This window comes from Dromiciops gliroides, chromosome 1 (assembly GCF_019393635.1).
Source record: "Dromiciops gliroides isolate mDroGli1 chromosome 1, mDroGli1.pri, whole genome shotgun sequence".
Classification (NCBI taxonomy): Eukaryota; Metazoa; Chordata; class Mammalia; order Microbiotheria; family Microbiotheriidae; genus Dromiciops; species Dromiciops gliroides.
The window spans coordinates 637,865,107-637,882,363 of NC_057861.1; the positions used below are offsets into that span (position 1 = coordinate 637,865,107).

Here is a 17,257-nt window from a genome sequence, read left to right on the forward strand (position 1 = left end):
CTTCCTCCTTTGCCCATGTCTTATACAACATCATACATAATACATTACAATTATGTGTACAATACACAAATAATAGTGCCAATAGCACCTTTTTTCCAAGTTTATTAGATATATCATACCCCCAGAGCCATCCAAAAGGCCCACTGATATTACAAGGCATAAAGCAACTTCCCCATCTTTCCCCTTTTGTATGACTACCTGGCCCCAATCCCTAATTGCTAATTAACAAGGGTCTGCAACTCTATCTTAAAGGTCTTCCAATTTTTCTTGACTCATTGCACTTGCAAAGACATCTTCCTGAGAGGGCATAAATGCATATGATAATTATATTGTGTATTATAGGGGTTAACCTTGAGTATCTAAATAGTCCTTCAGAGGGATATCTAGGTGGTGCAGTAGATAGAGCACTGGTCCTAAAGTTGGGAGACCTGAGTTCAAATCCGGCCTCAGACACTTGACACTAGCTGTGTGACCCTGGACAAGTCACTTAATCCCAACTGCCTTAAACATCCAGGGCCATCTCCAGTTGTCCTGATATATATCTTGCCACTGGACCCAGATGGCTCCAGAGCAGAGAGTGAAGTTGGTGACTTTGCACAGCCCTCCCTCACTTAAATCCAATTCAGTGCAATTTATGACATCACCCTTATGTCATGGTCCTCTTCAAAAACAAAGGACAAACAACAACAACAACAACAACAACAACAACAGTTGCCCCTAGCTAAGAAGCTAGGGAACTAAATCTTGGAAGGAACATGGTATGTAGGAAGGAGAACTCACTCGTTAGTCACCATGACCTAGATTCAAATATCACATTTGACACATTGCCTCTATGACTTTGAACAAGTTCATTACTTAACTTTTCAGCTCTAAATATGTGAATGTAAAATAAAGATGTTCAAGCAGTCATATTAATGGCCCAGACTATAGTATTTCCTCCCCAATACAGTCAATCCTCAACTTTTTTTTTGGTGAGGCAATTGGGGTTAAGTGACTTGCCCAGGGTCACATAGCCAGTAAGTGTTAAATGTCTGAGGCCAGATTTGAACTCAGGTCCTCCTGACTCCAGGGCTGGTGCTCTATCCACTGAATCCTCAACTTTTGTGGGGGGCAAGGGTTCCATTCCTAGAAAACAGCACAAAAGTCAAGAATGTGAATGTTGATACATTGAACCTATGGACAATAGTGGATTAGGTTCCTGTGACCACCAAAAAACTGTCATCTTTCACTAGAGATTGCTAAAAATAGACTTTTCTGCTTATAATTCTTTATAATAAGACATTAATCCTAATAATCACTCCTCTCCTCCATCCCTGACTTGTTGTGGCATAGGGGCTTGCATAGTTTGTTGAAACTTTGAGCTATGTTGTGCAGGGTTGTGGTTGTTGTTATTGTTTGTCCTTTGTGTGGTTTTTTTTGTTTGTTTTATTTTGTTTTGTTTGCAAGGCAATGAGGGTTAAGTGACTTGCCCAGGGTCACACAGCTAATGTCAAGTGTCTGAGGCCAGATTTGAACTCAGGTCCTCCTGAATCCAGGGTCAGTGCTTTATCCACTGCACAACCTAGCTGCCCCCTTGTCCTTTGTTTTCGAAGAGGACCATGACATCAGGGTGATGTCATGACTTGCACTGAATTGGATTTAAGTAAGGAAAGGCTGTGCAAAGTCACCAACCTCACTCTCTCCTCCAGAGCCATCTGGGTCCAGTGTCAAGCTATACATCAGGATGACTGGAGATGGCTCTGGATGTTTAAGGCAATTGGAGTTAAGTAACTTGCCCAGGGTCACACAGATAGTAAATGTCTAAGGTGATATTTGAACTCAGGTCCTTCCAACTTTAGGGTCAGTGCTCTATCCACTATACCACGTAGCTGCCCCTGCAGAGTTACTCAAGATGTACAGGTCATAGTGGAGAGTTCTGACAAAAGGTGATCCTTTGGAGAAGGAAATGGCAAACCACTCTAACATCTTTGCCAAGAAAACGCCATGGACAGTACTAAAATGAGAAAAGAGATGGCACTGGAAGATGAGTCCCTCAGGTCAAAAGGTGTCCAATACAACATGAACTTGGACAGACTTCGAGAGATAGTGGAAGATAAAAGGGCCTGGTGTGCTATCGTCCACAGGGTCATGAAGAGTCAGACACAACTGGACAACTGAACAACAATAACATTTCTGATAATATGCATTGTTTTCTAACATAGTAACCATGAAATAAACCATAAAATGCAATACACAAAATAAAATTGGTAACATGCAAAACATTTTTTCTTGATAGTAATTCCCTAGAATTCTGTGACCTTTTGCAGTAACATCTCAATTAAAAACAACAACAACAAAAACCACTGATTTCAGAAAATACTGTACTGCTGTAAACATCTTTAGCTTGGCCAGCCTATGAAAACCAAGGGAGAGTTTGCTGGGATGTTAGTGGTTGCTGTCAGAAGACACTAAGACTGGTGAGATCTTGGCATTGCCTTCAGTGTGCCAAATATACCAGGAGCTTTTTACTCTATGATGGTAGGATGAACAAGACCAGTGAAGCTCCTAGTAGGATACCGGCCATTCCACAAACCTGCACTTATTGTGCCTCTCATTTTTCTCTACTTCAAAAGTGAGTGCCTGGTTGCTAAGGAAAGTGAAAATGAGATTACTGGTAAAATCTCAAGAATGCTTGAAGTTGTGAAAATTGAGGATTAGTTTATGCTACTCAAGAATAAGTACCTTACATGTTCTCTGAATAGAATATAAACTCCTGAGGTGGAGATTATTTAACTTTTGTTTTTGTGTCCTCACTACCTAGCACAGTGCCTAGAATATAATATGTACTTATGTTATATTATATTATTCCTAATCAGAAACTATAGAATATGCAATATTAGAATATGGAATTCTATGGTACCACATCAGGGACTCAACCCCTTTATGACTATTTTTGCAATGGCTCAGTGTCTCAGCAATACAGAGTCAAATTTTAAGCAAATGTCCATAGCAGTCAGAGCAAATCTCTACCTACTCTTCAAGGAAAGGGGCCAGTCTTTCATGCAGTCAGCCACCAAGGTGCTGGTGGTGTTCCTCGGAGAATTTGTCCAGAACTGAACTTCAAAGTAATTCATGTATGTGGCAAAAGATGTCACAACTGGTTCTCATGAACGTCCTCTGAACTATTCTCTATATCCACTCTGCTTATGGGACCACCAGAGAGGCTTGCTGGGTTAGCTTCTATTAAAGGTCTCCTCCATTATCTGCCTACTATGTTATGTGCTTCTCTTTGAGAAGGAGGCATTTTGGGTGGGCATTAACAGAAGATAAATAGCTGAATGGCAACCCATCCTTCCAAATAGTCTTGCCCCTTTGTGCCATTGGCTATATATGGTCCCTTAATTAGTGTGAATGCCACCTCCCAGGTCTCCTCCTTGACATGTCCTTTTTACAGTATGTGAACTGCCTCCAAACTCAGCCCTCTGGAATGATTTACCTTCTTCATCTCATAAACCAGTCAGTGGTTAGAGGGTGGCAGCTGACCACTTCTGAATTACCGTCTTGTTCCTCTTCTTACTTTCGGTTTACAATTTTAGAAAGCACCAGAAAACTTTATGACTTTTATCTGATACAACTATAATAGCACCTTATGTTTACATAGACTTTAAGGTTTACAATGTTCTTCACAAATGTTATTTCATTTTATCCTCACAACAATACTGGAATGTAGGTGCCATTGATTATCCCCATTTTATATTTTACAGATGAGAAAACATGAGACAGACAGAGATAGTGACTTGGCTAGAATCACACACCTTATTATCTAAGCCAGATCTGAATGTTGGCCTTCCTAACTCAAGTTCAGAACTCTATATCCATCTAGCTTTCATTTCACCCATACACTGGAATGGCCGACATTGTGGATGTGAGAACCAATAAAATAAAAAATTTCATTAAAATTTGGGGTTTGTGCTAGCCAATATGGCTCTTCCTATGAAAAACTATTTGAGGGTTCGTGAAGCCATTGGAGGTACGATCTGGGCCTCACTGAGAGGCAGATCACAATGATTCTTTCAGGTATGTGACCCCCAAGTGCTCTTTTTTTTCATGGCAATGAGGGTTAAGTGACTTGCCCAGAGTCACACAGCTAATAAGTGTTGTGTCTGAGGCCATATTTGAACTCAGGTCCTCCTGAATCCACAGCCAGTGCTCTATCCACTCCCAAGTGCTCTTAAAAGGGGCCCAGGGGGCAGCTAGGTGGCACAGTGGATAGAGCACCAGCCCTGGATTCAGGAGGACCTGTGTTCAAATCCGGCCTCAGACACTTAACACTAGCTGTGTGACCCTGGGCAAGTCACTTAACCCCAATTGCCTCACCAAAAAAAAAGGGGGGGGGGGCCCAGGCACACAGTTGGGTCCTCTTGATTCACTATCACTTTTGCATCAGCGTCTGGGAGCCTCTTGTAACGATTGGAATAACGCCACCTGCTGGATACTTACTGTAGAAGAGTTCTGCCCATGAAGGGAAGGTCTTTGAGGGCAAGACCAGGAGTCAGGAAGTGACGCGGGCTAGTGGGAGGAGGAAGGAAGAGACTGGCGCTCAGTCTCGCTTTTTTTCCTGAGGACGCTGGCGGAGAAGGGAGCTAAAAATGTGCTCTCCCTTTAATAGATAGAAATCTAGGCCTTTCTCTCTCTCTTTACCAAATTCTTATTCTCCTTAATAAATGCTTAAAAGTCTAACTCTTGCTGAAGCTTATAATTTATTGGCGACCACTCATTAGATATTTTAGACAGACTTGCTAGAATTTTAGCCCTTAACAGATGGCTGACCACGAAGAGGAAAGCTAAACCTCAGTCTTCTTCTGATCTTCTGGTTGGGTAAGAAATTCAAGAAACAAAATGTTTCCTTGACGGAACACTCTTGAACCATTAGGCCATTTCCCTTGACACTGTCAGCTGTGACCAACTTAAATGACCTCAGGTTCCTGGGGAACTGGGTAGCCTAGGCTCTAAGGTTCTGATTTTGCCTAGGAAATGTCTTTCATGTGTGTTCTTGAGCAAGTCACTTCACTTCCTTGAGCCATTTGTAAAATGAGGGGATTGGACTAGATGTCTTCTGGGGTCTCTTGCAGCTCTAGACCCTGTGCTCTAGGATCCTGTGAACAGCTTTGCCACAAGTGAGCAAGGAGAGCCCTGCTTCATTGGCCACTAGCCCTGAGCACTTAATTCAGCTAACATCAGGGGACAGGTGAGTGGTAGAGGGAGTGAAGCCAGCCAGCTGGCATCCTTCTGCTCCGTTGGCAGTGCCCTTCCTCCTCTCCATGTGGGCTTTCTGCCTGTTCTCTTTTAGAAGCACCCTTGTGGATTGTTGATTGATTTTCTCCTCAGGGATCCTTTGGTTGGGAAGCCAAACCCACAGCTGCTGGTGGATGGCTCTTGACTCACGCTCCAACTTCTTGGTCATGCTCCAGTTTTACATGGCTGAGGTGAGGCCTGGGCTCCACCCCCACCCCAAATGCTACATTGGAAATTGCATCATTTCCCCTTACCCCACTTCCACAGTTATCCCAATCCAGGCTAGCATGGCCATCAGAGATTCCCTTTAGTCCTCATCTGAAGTCTTTCAACTATTTATTCATTATGGACTGGAAGTGGTGCATATCATCTTGTAATAGTGTGCACATGTGCATGTGTGTGTCCATGCATGTGTGTGTATGTATATGTACATCTGCCAGACTAATAGGGCATAACTCCCCCAACATTCCTAGTTCTCTTAAGCATGGTATTTTCTCCTCCCCTTTTTTTCCTGGGAAGGACAGACCATCCAAATAGCCACCATTGGTCATTGCTGAGTCTGGGCCTGGAATCTTCTGGACAAAGCAGCAGAGGAGAAGGGTATGAATTTACAGAATCATAGTCACAGAATGTGAGAGTTGGAAGGGTCCTCAGCCACCATCTAGTCCAACTCATCCATGAAAGGAATCCTTTCTCTAACATATATAACAAGTAACCTGCCTGCTTGAAAACATCCAAGGACAGGAAGTTCACCAGCTCTCCAAGCAGCCCATCCCACTTTGGGATAGCACTAATTGTTTAAAAGTTTTTCCTGCATCATGCCCAAATCCATTGTTCCTGGTTTTGCCCCTTGGACTGAACGAGTCTAGTCAAGTCTACTTGGCAGCCCTTCAAATACTTGAAGAATCTTCTTGAGTCCAGGCCTTTTATCATCTTGGTTGCCCTCCTATGACTATTCTCTACCTTACCAATGTCTTTTTTTTTTAATGGATTTTATTAATAACAATAAATAAATGTGAACAACAGAATATGAACAATTCTTGACTAATATACCTATTTGCACACCTGTATAAAATTTGGGAGAGAATTCTGTTACATTTGAAAATTAAAGTAAATTGAGAGACACATTTTTGAGCATGATCAATTTATTTGTTAGGCTAACAATAGCCACAATAAATTGGGTCAGTCAACTGTCTCAATGACCAATGACCCTGAGTGAGGGCTAACAGTCTTTTATAACAGCTAGCAAGATGACAGAGAAAAATCTCAAGCCCTATAAGTTTGTCTTTTTTCTGATTGGCCTGACCTTACATCATGACAATCTCTATGGATAAACATTTTTTTTAATTAATAAAGTATTTTATTTTTTTCCGTTACACGTAAAGATAGTTCTCAACTTTTGTTTATACAAGCTTTACAATTTCAGATTTTTCTCCCTCCCTCCCCTCCCTTCCCCCTCCCCTAAACAGCAGGTAATCTGATATAGGTTATATATATATATATATATATATATATATATATATATATACACACACATAATAACATTAATCCTATTTCTGCATTAGTCACGTTATAAGAGAAAAAATCAGAGCAATGATGAAAAACCTCAAAATAGAAAAAAACAGCATCAAAAACAAAAGAAATAGTATGGTTCATTCAGCATCTATACTCTGCAGTTTTTTTTTTTTTCCCTTGGATTTGGAGATCCTCTTCTATCATGAGTTTCCTGGAATTCTTCTGTGCCAACCAATGTCTTTCTTAAATTGAGGTGCCCAGAATGGAACACATTACTCCACATAAAGTCTGATGAAGCCAAAGCACAATGGGACTTTCACCTCTCTTCCTGGGAGTGATTCCCCTCTTAATGTAACCCAAGAATATGCTAGCTTTTGGGTCTGTCATATCATACTGTTGACTCATATTGAGCTTGCAGTCCACTGAAACCACCAGATCTTTCTCAAAACTGCTGGTCAACCATGTCATTCTCATCTAATTAGACTCATCTCAATGCCAGTCAAGATCCTTTTGGATTCTATCATCCAGTGTATCACCAATTTCTCTCATTTTGTGTCATCTACAAATTTGATGAGCATGTCATCTATGTCTTTATTTAAGCATTGATAAAAATGTTATTCAGCACAGGGTCAAATGCAGATCTCCAGGGTACTCCACAGGAGACTACTTACCACACTGATGTTCAACCATTAATAACTACTCTTTGAGTTTGTCCATCCACCTAGTTCTGAATCAACAGACATGGGAAAGAGCCAATGAAAAGACACAGAGATAGGAGAGGCAGTGTTGTATCTGAGAACCAAAAAGAAAGCCAATCTGTCCATAGCATAGAATGAAGGAAGCTGAATTATGTATAGCAAGCTTAGAAATGTTAGGTTTGGGGCAGGTTGTGAAAGGTCAAGTGGAGGAATTTATACTTAATCCTAAAGGCAACAGGGAGCCATGGGAATTTATTATCAGGGACTGACACAATCAAATCTGTGCTTTGGAAAAATCACTTTAACAATTCTTTGAAGGATAGATTGGAGTTAGACCTGAGGTGAGGAAACCAATGAGCAGAATATTGCAATACTCCAGTTGAGAGGTGCCTGAATTAGGGTAGTGACCATGTGAATAGAGAGAAGGGGACAGATCCATCCCTCAATCCAGGGTATTTATTTTATTTTTTAATTTAATTTTTTTTTTTGGCAGGGCAGTGAGGGTTAAGTAACTTGCCCAGGGTCACACAGCTAATAAGTGTCAAGTGTCTGAGGCCACATTTGAACTCAGGTCTTCCTGAATCCAGGGCCAGTGCTTTATCCACTGCACCACCTAGCTGCCCCAGTAGTTTCTTTGTGTTTTTTTAAATTTCCAAACCTTTTTTAAATTATATTTTTCCAATGATCAACCCTGGGTATTTTCACTGGTTGTGCCCCAAGCCTGGAACTCTCTCCCTCCTTATCGTGGCTTCCTAGCTTCCCTGGCTTCCTTCAAGCCTCAGCTAAAGCCCCACCTTACACAAGAAGCCTTTCCCAGTACGTCTTTTTTTTTTGGCAGGGCAATGAGGGTTAAGTGACTTGCCCAGGGTCACAAGCTAGTAAATGTCAAGTGTCTGAGGCTGAATTTGAACTCAGGTCCTCCTGAATCCAGGGCTGGTGCTTTATCCACTGCCCCCAGTACTTTTTAATCTTAGTGTCTTCTCTAATGAATATCTCTAATCTTTCTTATATATATCATGTCTACATACCTATTTGCATGTCCTCTCACTCATTAGACTATAAGCTTTTTGAGAGCAGAGGGTTGTTTTTGGTTTTTTGCCTTTCTTTGTATTCCCAATGCTTATCATGGTGTCTGTTACATAGTAGGTACTTAATAAGTATTTGTTGATAGATATTGCGGAAATAGAAATGATAAAATTTAGCAACTGATTAGATATGAGGGAGATTGAGTCGTTGAGGATAATATCAAGAGCTATTAAGGTTAAGGTCATTCTCCCCCCCCCCACCCGGGGGGGGGGTGCCGGTGGGCTTGAGCCAAGTCCTGGTAGGGGTGTAGAAGACTGGGCTGACTGTTGGGGCTGGCTGGCGCCCCTGACTCCCGAGATCCCCGCCATATCGCTGCCTCTGGGCTCTGATCCCCAGCCTGCTAGCTCGCGCCATTTCCCGCCCGCCCCGCCCCGCCCCGGTCCGGGGTTTGGAGCCCCAGCTAGCACCAGCTCGGCAGCAGGACCTGGCGGGGGCGGAGCCAGGAGGCGGGGGCGGGGCTCCGCCGGGACCGCGGTGTTTTTCCCGCCGATTCCCGGCTCCAGGTGTGTGTTTGCGGGTCAGTTGCGGCTGCAGCTCCCGCCCCCCCAGCGCAGCCGCCATGCTGCCTGCAGCCTGCTCCCACAGGTAAGGGTCCCCGCTTTGGATACACACCGCCGTGCACGCCTTCGTCGGGGTTTTGGGGCTCAGCGGGCCGCGGCCCTTGGTACTGATGACGTTCTGACTACGTTGTGGCAACCCCCGAACCTTCCAGGGCGAGCAGGCGGGGGTGGGGGGTGGGGGGGGGAGGGGGGAGGAGGAGGGGGGAGGAGGCTGGGGAAGACTGGACCCGAGGGAGGGAAAGAGGAAGGCGGGGGGTGGAAGGGGGGTTGAGAGGGAAAAGGGGGAGGAGGAAGGGGAAAGAAGCGTGGGAGAAATGGGGAAGGGGAGGTGAACTGGGGGAAACTATGGGAGGGAGAGAGGAAGAGGAGGGAAATGGGAGAGGGGAAACAGAAAGGGGGGAAAGGGAGGGGGAGGAGGGTGTAGAGAAAAGGGGGAGGCATAGGGAGGACAAGGAGGGGCAGGGAACTGGGAGTAATGAAAGGGAGGAACTGGGGGGAGAGAAGTGGCCCTTGTGGGGAGCTGCCAGCTGAACTTCTGCTGGGGGTGGGGACTTGGGGGGGTGGTGTATTTCCAGGCTGGTGGCTGAGCTCCAAGGAGCCCTGGCAGCCTGTCAGAAGAAGGAGAAGGAGTTGGAACAATCAATTGCCCGCTGCCGAGTGTTGCTTCAACCCTGGTATGACTGGGCAAGGGGGTGGTTGGCCTGGGTCTAATTCTCAGCAGCCAGCCCCCAGCTCTGCCCACATCCCAGCTGAGCTGGGGTCCTCTGTAAATAGCTGAGGTGGTACTCAAACCCAAATCCCACTCCAAATCCAACCAGCTTTTCATTACCATGCTGAGCCTTCTCCAGTGATAGACTTGTTTCTAGGAAGGGAAGGGAACAAGAAGTGTTTTTTGTGTGTGTGTGTGTCTTCAGAATCTGGTCACTAATCTTATACAACAAGACCTGGATTCAAGTTTTAACTCTAGATATGCTAAGCAAATCATATACTCCTTGCATGTCAAAATGGTGAGAATAATTCTTATAGCAGCCACTTCACAGGGTGGTTGTACAGAAGACTCTATCAACTGTTAATAGTGAGGTATTATGTATCTTATTCTGTCTCCTCTTCTTCCCAGGGAAGTGCCCTCTCCCCTAAGCCCTGAGCCAGCCCGGAGCACGAAGACTAAACCTGGTGAGCTTTGGTCTGGGCCTCTCCCCTCTGGGCGCTGAGTAGAGGGAGTGTGGCCACTGATCTGGGTAGTTGGATAGGGGAGAGCAGCCTCAATTGGCCTAGCTGCTAATGAACTTGGGCCATTCCTGGAAAGCAACAATTTAAATGGGAAAGACAGATTGCTTCTTTCGAACAGTCTAAGTCTGCAGGCATTAGAAGTGGGGAGCAGGTTAGATTGAGGGGAGGGGTTGAGTGAGGGTGGACTTAGGGAGAACTCTTCCCTGACTTCTAGTTTTCACAGCATGTGAACCACCTCCCAAGGACCTCAAGGAATTGGAGCTATTGACCCAGGCCCTGGATAAAGCCCTTCGGGTCCGGAAAGGTGTTTCCCGTGTCCAGTCAGAGGAGAGCGAAAAAGCTGCTCCTCCTCTGGTCACTGCACAAGCAGGCCCTGGGGCCAGGCCCAGAACTTCAAATCCAAAAGCCTGTGTTCCAGCCAAGCCTCCAGCTACCTCTCACAAGTCCAGCAGTCGGGTGAAAAAGCCTGCCACAGCCTCCTCCCATAGGGGTAGGGCCCCAGGAAATGCTCTCACACGTGCCAAGCCCCCAGATAACTTAGCACCCATCAGGGGGCCAGCTCAGCTCTGCCCTCTGCCTTCCCAGGGCCAGGTCCCAGGGCTCCCAATCTCCACCCCCGTTTCAGTCTTAAAAGAAGCAGGTGCTACTGGGCCCAGCCCTGGACCAGAACAAGGAAAGACCCAACCAGGCCTCAAGCCTGAGGCCTTCACACTCAAGGAGAAGGGGTAGGTTTCCTGAACCCTGCAATGCATGATTGAGGTTTTGGCAAAGGTGGCTGAACTTGATTAGTTTTACAGACTTTTGCCTATTTGACTTAGACCTTCTTTGGGGCCCACAGAAGGAAGGGGGAGCACAGCTCTGGAGAAAAAGTTGAAACATACCTTTGGACTCCATGTAAAGGTTAACAAGGACTCTGGAAGACCATAATTCCCAGGCCTAGTCCTGTACTGAGTACCTTCCAAGTGCCCTAGACTGCCTGTAAATCCAAGAGGATCCTTTTGGGGTATCTCCCCCCTTTTCCCACATAGCCTAAAGCAGAAATTAGCTAGATCCAGAGGTGCCAGGCTCTGAGCCATTATCTTCAGGTCACCTAGATCCAACCATGAGATCTACCTTGGCTCCAATGAAGCTGAACCCTTACTACCCTAAGGACTGTGTCTCCAGTTGAGTTTTGCCTTGCTTCAGTGGCTCTAGCTATGAAGTTGCCAGGTAATACAGGCACTGGCTTCCTGCCACCAAGACACCTCTTCCCCCCCCCAGCTAGGCCAGTCTTGGCCCTTTGTTTAGTTCTGTAGTCTGGCTGTTGGGAGCCACCAGCTTGATAGGCCAAGGTGGCCTGGTCACTGGGTCCCTACCTCCTGAGGGTTCCGCTAATGATGGGATTAAAGGGATAGAGATAGGGCTGCTCTCCCTACTCTTGGCTAGAGGAAAATTGGGAATCCTGAGTGGTAATTGCTTTTTTTGCAGGACACAGCTGCAGCTGCCTCCGTTGTATAAGAAAATTGCTTCCAGGAATTCCAGGTGAGGTTTGCTCATAAGGCAGAGAGATTTGAGGCCCCTTAAGGATATCCACTGCCAGCTGGGGAGCAATGAGTCTCAGAAGCCTCAGGCCAAGTTCCAGCACCTTTGCTTCTGAAGATCTGAACCTGGCACACCCACTCCCATGCCCTCTTAATATTTCTATTCAGTGACCTTTTCAGCTCCTTTGTCCTTTGAAAGAGGAAGTAAGCCCAGAGAAGGGGAGTGACTGACTAAGGTTCCACAATGAATTGTTGGCAGACTTGGCACTTCAAACCCAGGACTCGAATTTCCCAGACTGCCTATACCAATATAATATGATACTTTAATTAAGAAGGGGGAGGGCTATTCCTTTTGTTCTTCTCTTGGGTCACAGGTGTCAGACTCCTCCAAAACTCTGTAATGCTAGATTAAAACCTAATTGAGAAATGCTTAACAAAATAAATACAACATAGATGATGTTAATTTTCATGGGTTTTGAGGTCAGTAGCAGCCAGCAGGGATCCATTTCTATTTGAGTTTAACCCTGCTGTCTTTGGTAGTCCCTGTGCTGCTGTGACCTGACTTGCATTTTTTACTGAACATTTCCAGAGCAGATTGTTCAGCCTTCTGTCTTAGCCCAAGTCCTTTGACTGAGCCACTGCCGGCACAATTGCAGAAAGTACAGTCTTAGTGGACTCCCTGTGTCCACTAGCAGATGATTCCTCCCCTCCCTTGCCCTGTAGCTCTTCTAACTAGTCCCTTTTCCTTCCTCAGAGGATCCCTGGGCTCTAAACACATCTCGTGCCTGAGAAGAGGTACCAAGTATTATTAATGGAGGCACTAAACTAGGCCCTTTCTCATTAATCAGGAATCTGCTTGAACCAGCTGGTTCCAGTTCAGTGGAACTGGTCGTTAAGTTTTAATTGTGAGGATTTACACCTCAGAAATTAGCAAAGGCTACAAATTAGGGCTTGATTTCTTATCGTCTAGACTTAAGAAGGTGATGGAGATTAATTAAGGTTAATGAATTAAGGATAATAATTCAGATTAAACTTAAAAGTATGGTATGCATTTTTGGAGAGCTACTTGTTAAATATTTGCCCATGCACTCAACAGAAACAGGAAAGGCTGATTGAAATGACCTGAGTTTTAGCACTGTCTGTGCCTGTGTTGTTCAGTCATTTCAGTTGTGTCTGACTCTTCATGATTCCATTTTTGGGGTTTTGTTGGCAAAGATACTGACGTGGTTTGCCATTTCCTTCTCCAATTCATTTTACAAATGAGGAAACTGAGGCAAACAGGGTTAAGTGACTTGTCCAGGGTCACACAGCTAGTGTCTGAGACTGGATTTGAACTCAGGAAGATGCTTCTTGACTCCAGGCCTGCCATTCTATCCATTGGGCCACCTTGCTGCCATGGCTGCTGTCAATGCCTGTCCCTGTGAACATTTTCTTGTATATTTGTGTGTATTGTAGGCTGTGGGCCCAGGTCCAGCACTCCCAGTCCAGTGCTAATATTGATGTGGCTGCTGCCAAAGCCCATTTCCTGGAGAGAATGAAGGCAACAGTATCCTTGCCAGGTGCATGGTATCTGGTCTGTGGGGTGTGTGCTTGGGGGGAGTGGTAGGGAATGCCATCGGCTCCCAGACTCTTTAGCTTGGGGCAGGGAGAGTAGAAGCCAAGGGGAAGAGCTCTTTGGCTAATGGGAGATTTGGCTAAAAGCCATAACCACTGATATCACTCTCTCCCTTGGGCTGATGTGAGACCCCAGCTGGCTCTTAATGGAGCCAGAGGGGCTCCATCCCTCATAGAACAATAAGCACTAGAAGCTGTTTGCCAGTGGATTGCTCACTGCTACCTTGGGGAGGTTGGGGGGAAGGAGGCAAATTAGCCATCTGCCAAAGACTCTCTGCCTCTTCCCCAAGCACTTCCTGCTGGGGTGGGATGAAGGGGAAGAAGCAGCCTCAAGAAAACTTTCCCTTGACTTGCTCTGAGTTTGACTTGCCTGGTCCAGCAATCAGTCCTGCTGAGATCCGGGAGGAGGTGAAGCGCCTGAACCAGGCTTGCCACTTACTGACCCAGCATCTGGAAGAGACGCTGGACACACGTGGGGAGGCCTCTACAGGTGAGGAAGAAGGCGAGCAGAGCTGCATGGCCCTTACTTGGCTGAAGGGGAGAGGGGAAGCCTGAGTGGGTGTTGGGAGGATCCTAGGGGGTGTGGCTTTGGAAGCTGTGTCCTTCCCTTCTCCTTCAGCCTCTCTCAGCTGGGAGCAGGAGTACCACCGTCTGGTCAGCCTGGAGGCACTGCAAGCTGCTGTGGACCAGCATTTGCTTAGACTACAAGAGCTTCGAGAAGGTGAGGCTCCCTGGCAGGGCATCAGAGGCAGGCTGGACTGAGGTCTGCGTTAGGGGCTACTTTGTCTTGCCTCCTGAGCCTTGGTCTTCAGTCCAAGACTAGTCGGAGAGGAGAAATGGACAGCACTGCTAGGTCTCTTGGGGCTTTGATGTGGTGTGACTAGTGGGGGCTGGCAGGGACAAGTAGGAGTGTGGAGTTGTCCCAATCAGTGTGTCCGAGAGTGAGGTTAAGTTCTGTCATCCCAGGAAGGAGGGGCAAGTTCAACTTGAGATTCTCATTCCCTTAGAGGCTGGTTTCTAATTTGCTGCTCAGAGGTGGCATGCCTTGCTCTCATGGTGTTTGTATTTTTTAAAAAATAATTTTATATCTTTTGCCTCCTGGAGAGCCATCCCTGTAACAAAGAATAAAAAAGAGGAAAAATAAAAGTTTGGCAAAGCTAACCATTAGATCACTTAGGTCTGACATCATCTCCACACCCATAGTCCCTTTGAAGAGAAGGAAGGGATATATACTGGGTCTTAGTGTGCTTGTGCTTCTTAACAGTTGTTAAAGGATTGCTGGTTGCTGACTTATCAGCTCCATCGAGGGGCTAGAGTTCCTCTCCTATCCTGCTGGTAGCGCCTTGGCTCCTTTCAGGTCTGGTCGTGCTAAGTAACTCAGTACTTTTCTCTGCTTCCATTAGAAGAACTAGCCCTTTGCCTTCTCCATGTCCTTAGCTACATTCCTGGAGGCATTCCTTACTCTGAAAGGGGCATGTGGCACCAGACCAGACAGCAGGAAATGGAGGACTTAACTCTCTTTGCTGTGGAGGATGCTCCCAAGGGGGAAGGGAAGAAGCATTGATTTAATGCCTACCATGTGCCAGGCACTTTACAAATATCTCTTTTGATCCTAACAACCCTGTTGGGTAGATGCTCTTATGATTACCATTTGATTGTTGAGGACACTGAGGCAGAAGACAGACATGTTTAGAGACTTGCCCAAGATCACACAGCTAGTCCGTGTCTGAGGCTGGATTTGAACTTTGGTTTTTCTGATTCCAGGCCAAGCACTCTACCCATTGTGCCATCTAGCTTACTCAGGTGGTACAGTAGATAGACCTACCATGGTGGCCGGGCTCCTGCCCTCACTGTAGGTTGCCCAAACTGGCTGCAGAGATGCCCCATAATCAGTGAAAGTCAATCATGGCTACTTTGGTGTCATCAAAAAAATCATCAGAGTCAGATCTGGATCAATTAAATCACCTAAACTTACAACCTCTTTTAAAGCACCATACAATGGAAGTGTGGGCGGTAGGTGTCATCATCCGGCCCTGGTGCTTTGGGAGGGAAAATTAGCTAGTGGCCTACTTGCTTTAATAGTGGGGTGAGCTAACTGTCCCAAATATTGCTGATGGAAGTTCGAGGCTCTGATTCCCTCTTTTCTTTCTCCCATTCTCTTCCTTCCCCACCGATAACAGCGGAAGAACACTGGTTGGGGGCTAGGCCTGTAGAGACCTCTACTTGGAACTCAACCCTATGCTTAGGAGGAAAGGGGACCAGCAAGACCAGTAATCATCTTGTCTACTCCAGTGTCCAAGAGCTGCAGACCATGACAGCCCTCAAGCTCCGAGTGGCAATGTTGAAGCAGCAGATCCACCTAGAAAAGGTAGACACCTGTCCTGTCCTGACATGGTGGCAAGAATTCCCACTGAGCCAACCATCTGCTTCCTTGATCTCCTTTTCTGTAAACTCTCATCCCTCTGCACTTAATAGTTCTGCGTCTGGGAGGTCAGACAGAGAATGTGTGTCCAGGGTGGGAATTCCTCATATGGAGGAAGAAATAGTTTGGAGATGTGGGCTGAGATCCTTTGCATGTGGCTTCTTTTGTTCTTTCTGGCAGCATTGGCCCACACCAAGATTCTAAGAAAGACTCATTATCAGAATCTGGTGCAATCTGTCGGGTTCTTATTGAGTCCTGTATGTGATAGAAACATGTTCACATCTGGTGTCTTCATTTTTGTGGTACAGTCACTAAATTTTGGGTTGTTTTTAATTTTTTTTTATCTGGATTAGGGGTATTTTCTGGTATGGACACTCAGGGCATAAGGGGTTTGTGTATTGGAACCCTTGTCTCTGAAAGTCTCTTCTCTGTGACACCCCCAGGTTCTGATGGAAGAACTTCTCCCCCTGGTGAAGTCTGAGAGCCCTGCTGGCCCAGCTCAGTTGGCACTGTACCGTGCTATCCATAGCCAACTCTGTGAAGCTGGGGAGCGCTTCTCCATACTGGTGAGAGATGAACCATCTGTCTGAGCCTAGCATGGGCCCCATCATCCATCACTCGAAGTTGGGCCCTCCCTCCTTTGAACTTATGTTCCTGTTGCCCCTTGTCATTTACAAGCCAGTGACCTTTCCTTTCTGTTGCTTAGGAAGTCTGGAAAACCATATGGGAACATTAAGCATCATAGCTGATCTCTACCCTTCTCCACCACCAATTCCTTGTCCATCTGTCTTTCTGCCTAGTCCAGGGCTGAAGTACTGAGCCTAGGCCAAGGACAGGAAGGGGTTCCTTGTTCATACAGGGGTGTGGCCCCTTGCAGAGAGGATGTGGAGGGACTGAAGGCTGTATGAAGTCATAGGACTTCTAATCAAAGCCAGAAGAGAGAGGCAGTAGGCTAGAAATGGATATAGTACCACTAGGGGCCTTAGCAGTAGAAAAAAAAGACTGAAGGGCTCTTTCAGGAGTGTTCCGCTTCACGAGTGACCAGCACAGCACCAGACATTGGTTCAGTGGCAAGAGAGGGATCATGAAATTTACTGAAAGGCACCAACAGTCATCCTTCAGTCTAGAACAATTGAGAGAGCCTCCCAAGAGGAGGTGGACTAAGGACTCAAAGAATAGATGGGAGTTGGTCAGGGTGAGAGAGTATTCTCAGTAAGGGACAGAATTAGCAAAGGAGGAGAGAGGGGAAGGACTGAGAGTTTGGAGAGAGGCCAACAAAGATGGAAGAGTAGGTGGTGGGGCCAGAGGGAGGGGCTTCAAAGGCCTGGCTAAGGGGTG

The 17,257-nt window shown here is 46.0% G+C and overlaps 1 protein-coding gene and 1 long non-coding RNA gene across 3 annotated transcripts; both read left to right on the plus strand.

Annotated features, from left to right (window-relative positions):
• Positions 1-5,109: 5,109 nt before the first annotated feature.
• LOC122731588 lies at positions 5,110-6,349 on the plus strand. Its single transcript, XR_006353606.1, has 3 exons — positions 5,110-5,227; positions 5,368-5,465; positions 5,799-6,349. It is a non-coding gene; the product is annotated as an uncharacterized LOC122731588 (long non-coding RNA).
• Positions 6,350-9,007: 2,658 nt separating this feature from the next.
• Positions 9,008-17,120, plus strand: TEDC2 (tubulin epsilon and delta complex 2). 2 transcript variants are annotated; one of them, XM_043975298.1, is made up of 10 exons: positions 9,008-9,158; positions 9,709-9,807; positions 10,251-10,306; positions 10,578-11,088; positions 11,831-11,884; positions 13,339-13,429; positions 13,858-13,987; positions 14,117-14,218; positions 15,678-15,865; positions 16,363-17,120. In XM_043975298.1, the coding sequence occupies exons 1-10, from the start codon at positions 9,133-9,135 to the stop codon at positions 16,507-16,509; spliced, it is 1,404 nt and encodes a 467-aa protein (XP_043831233.1). In that variant the 5' UTR covers positions 9,008-9,132; the 3' UTR covers positions 16,510-17,120. The 2 variants fall into 2 exon arrangements, with proteins under 2 accessions (XP_043831233.1, XP_043831234.1); XM_043975299.1 differs by having other exon boundaries at positions 10,587-11,088.
• Positions 17,121-17,257: the final 137 nt, after the last annotated feature.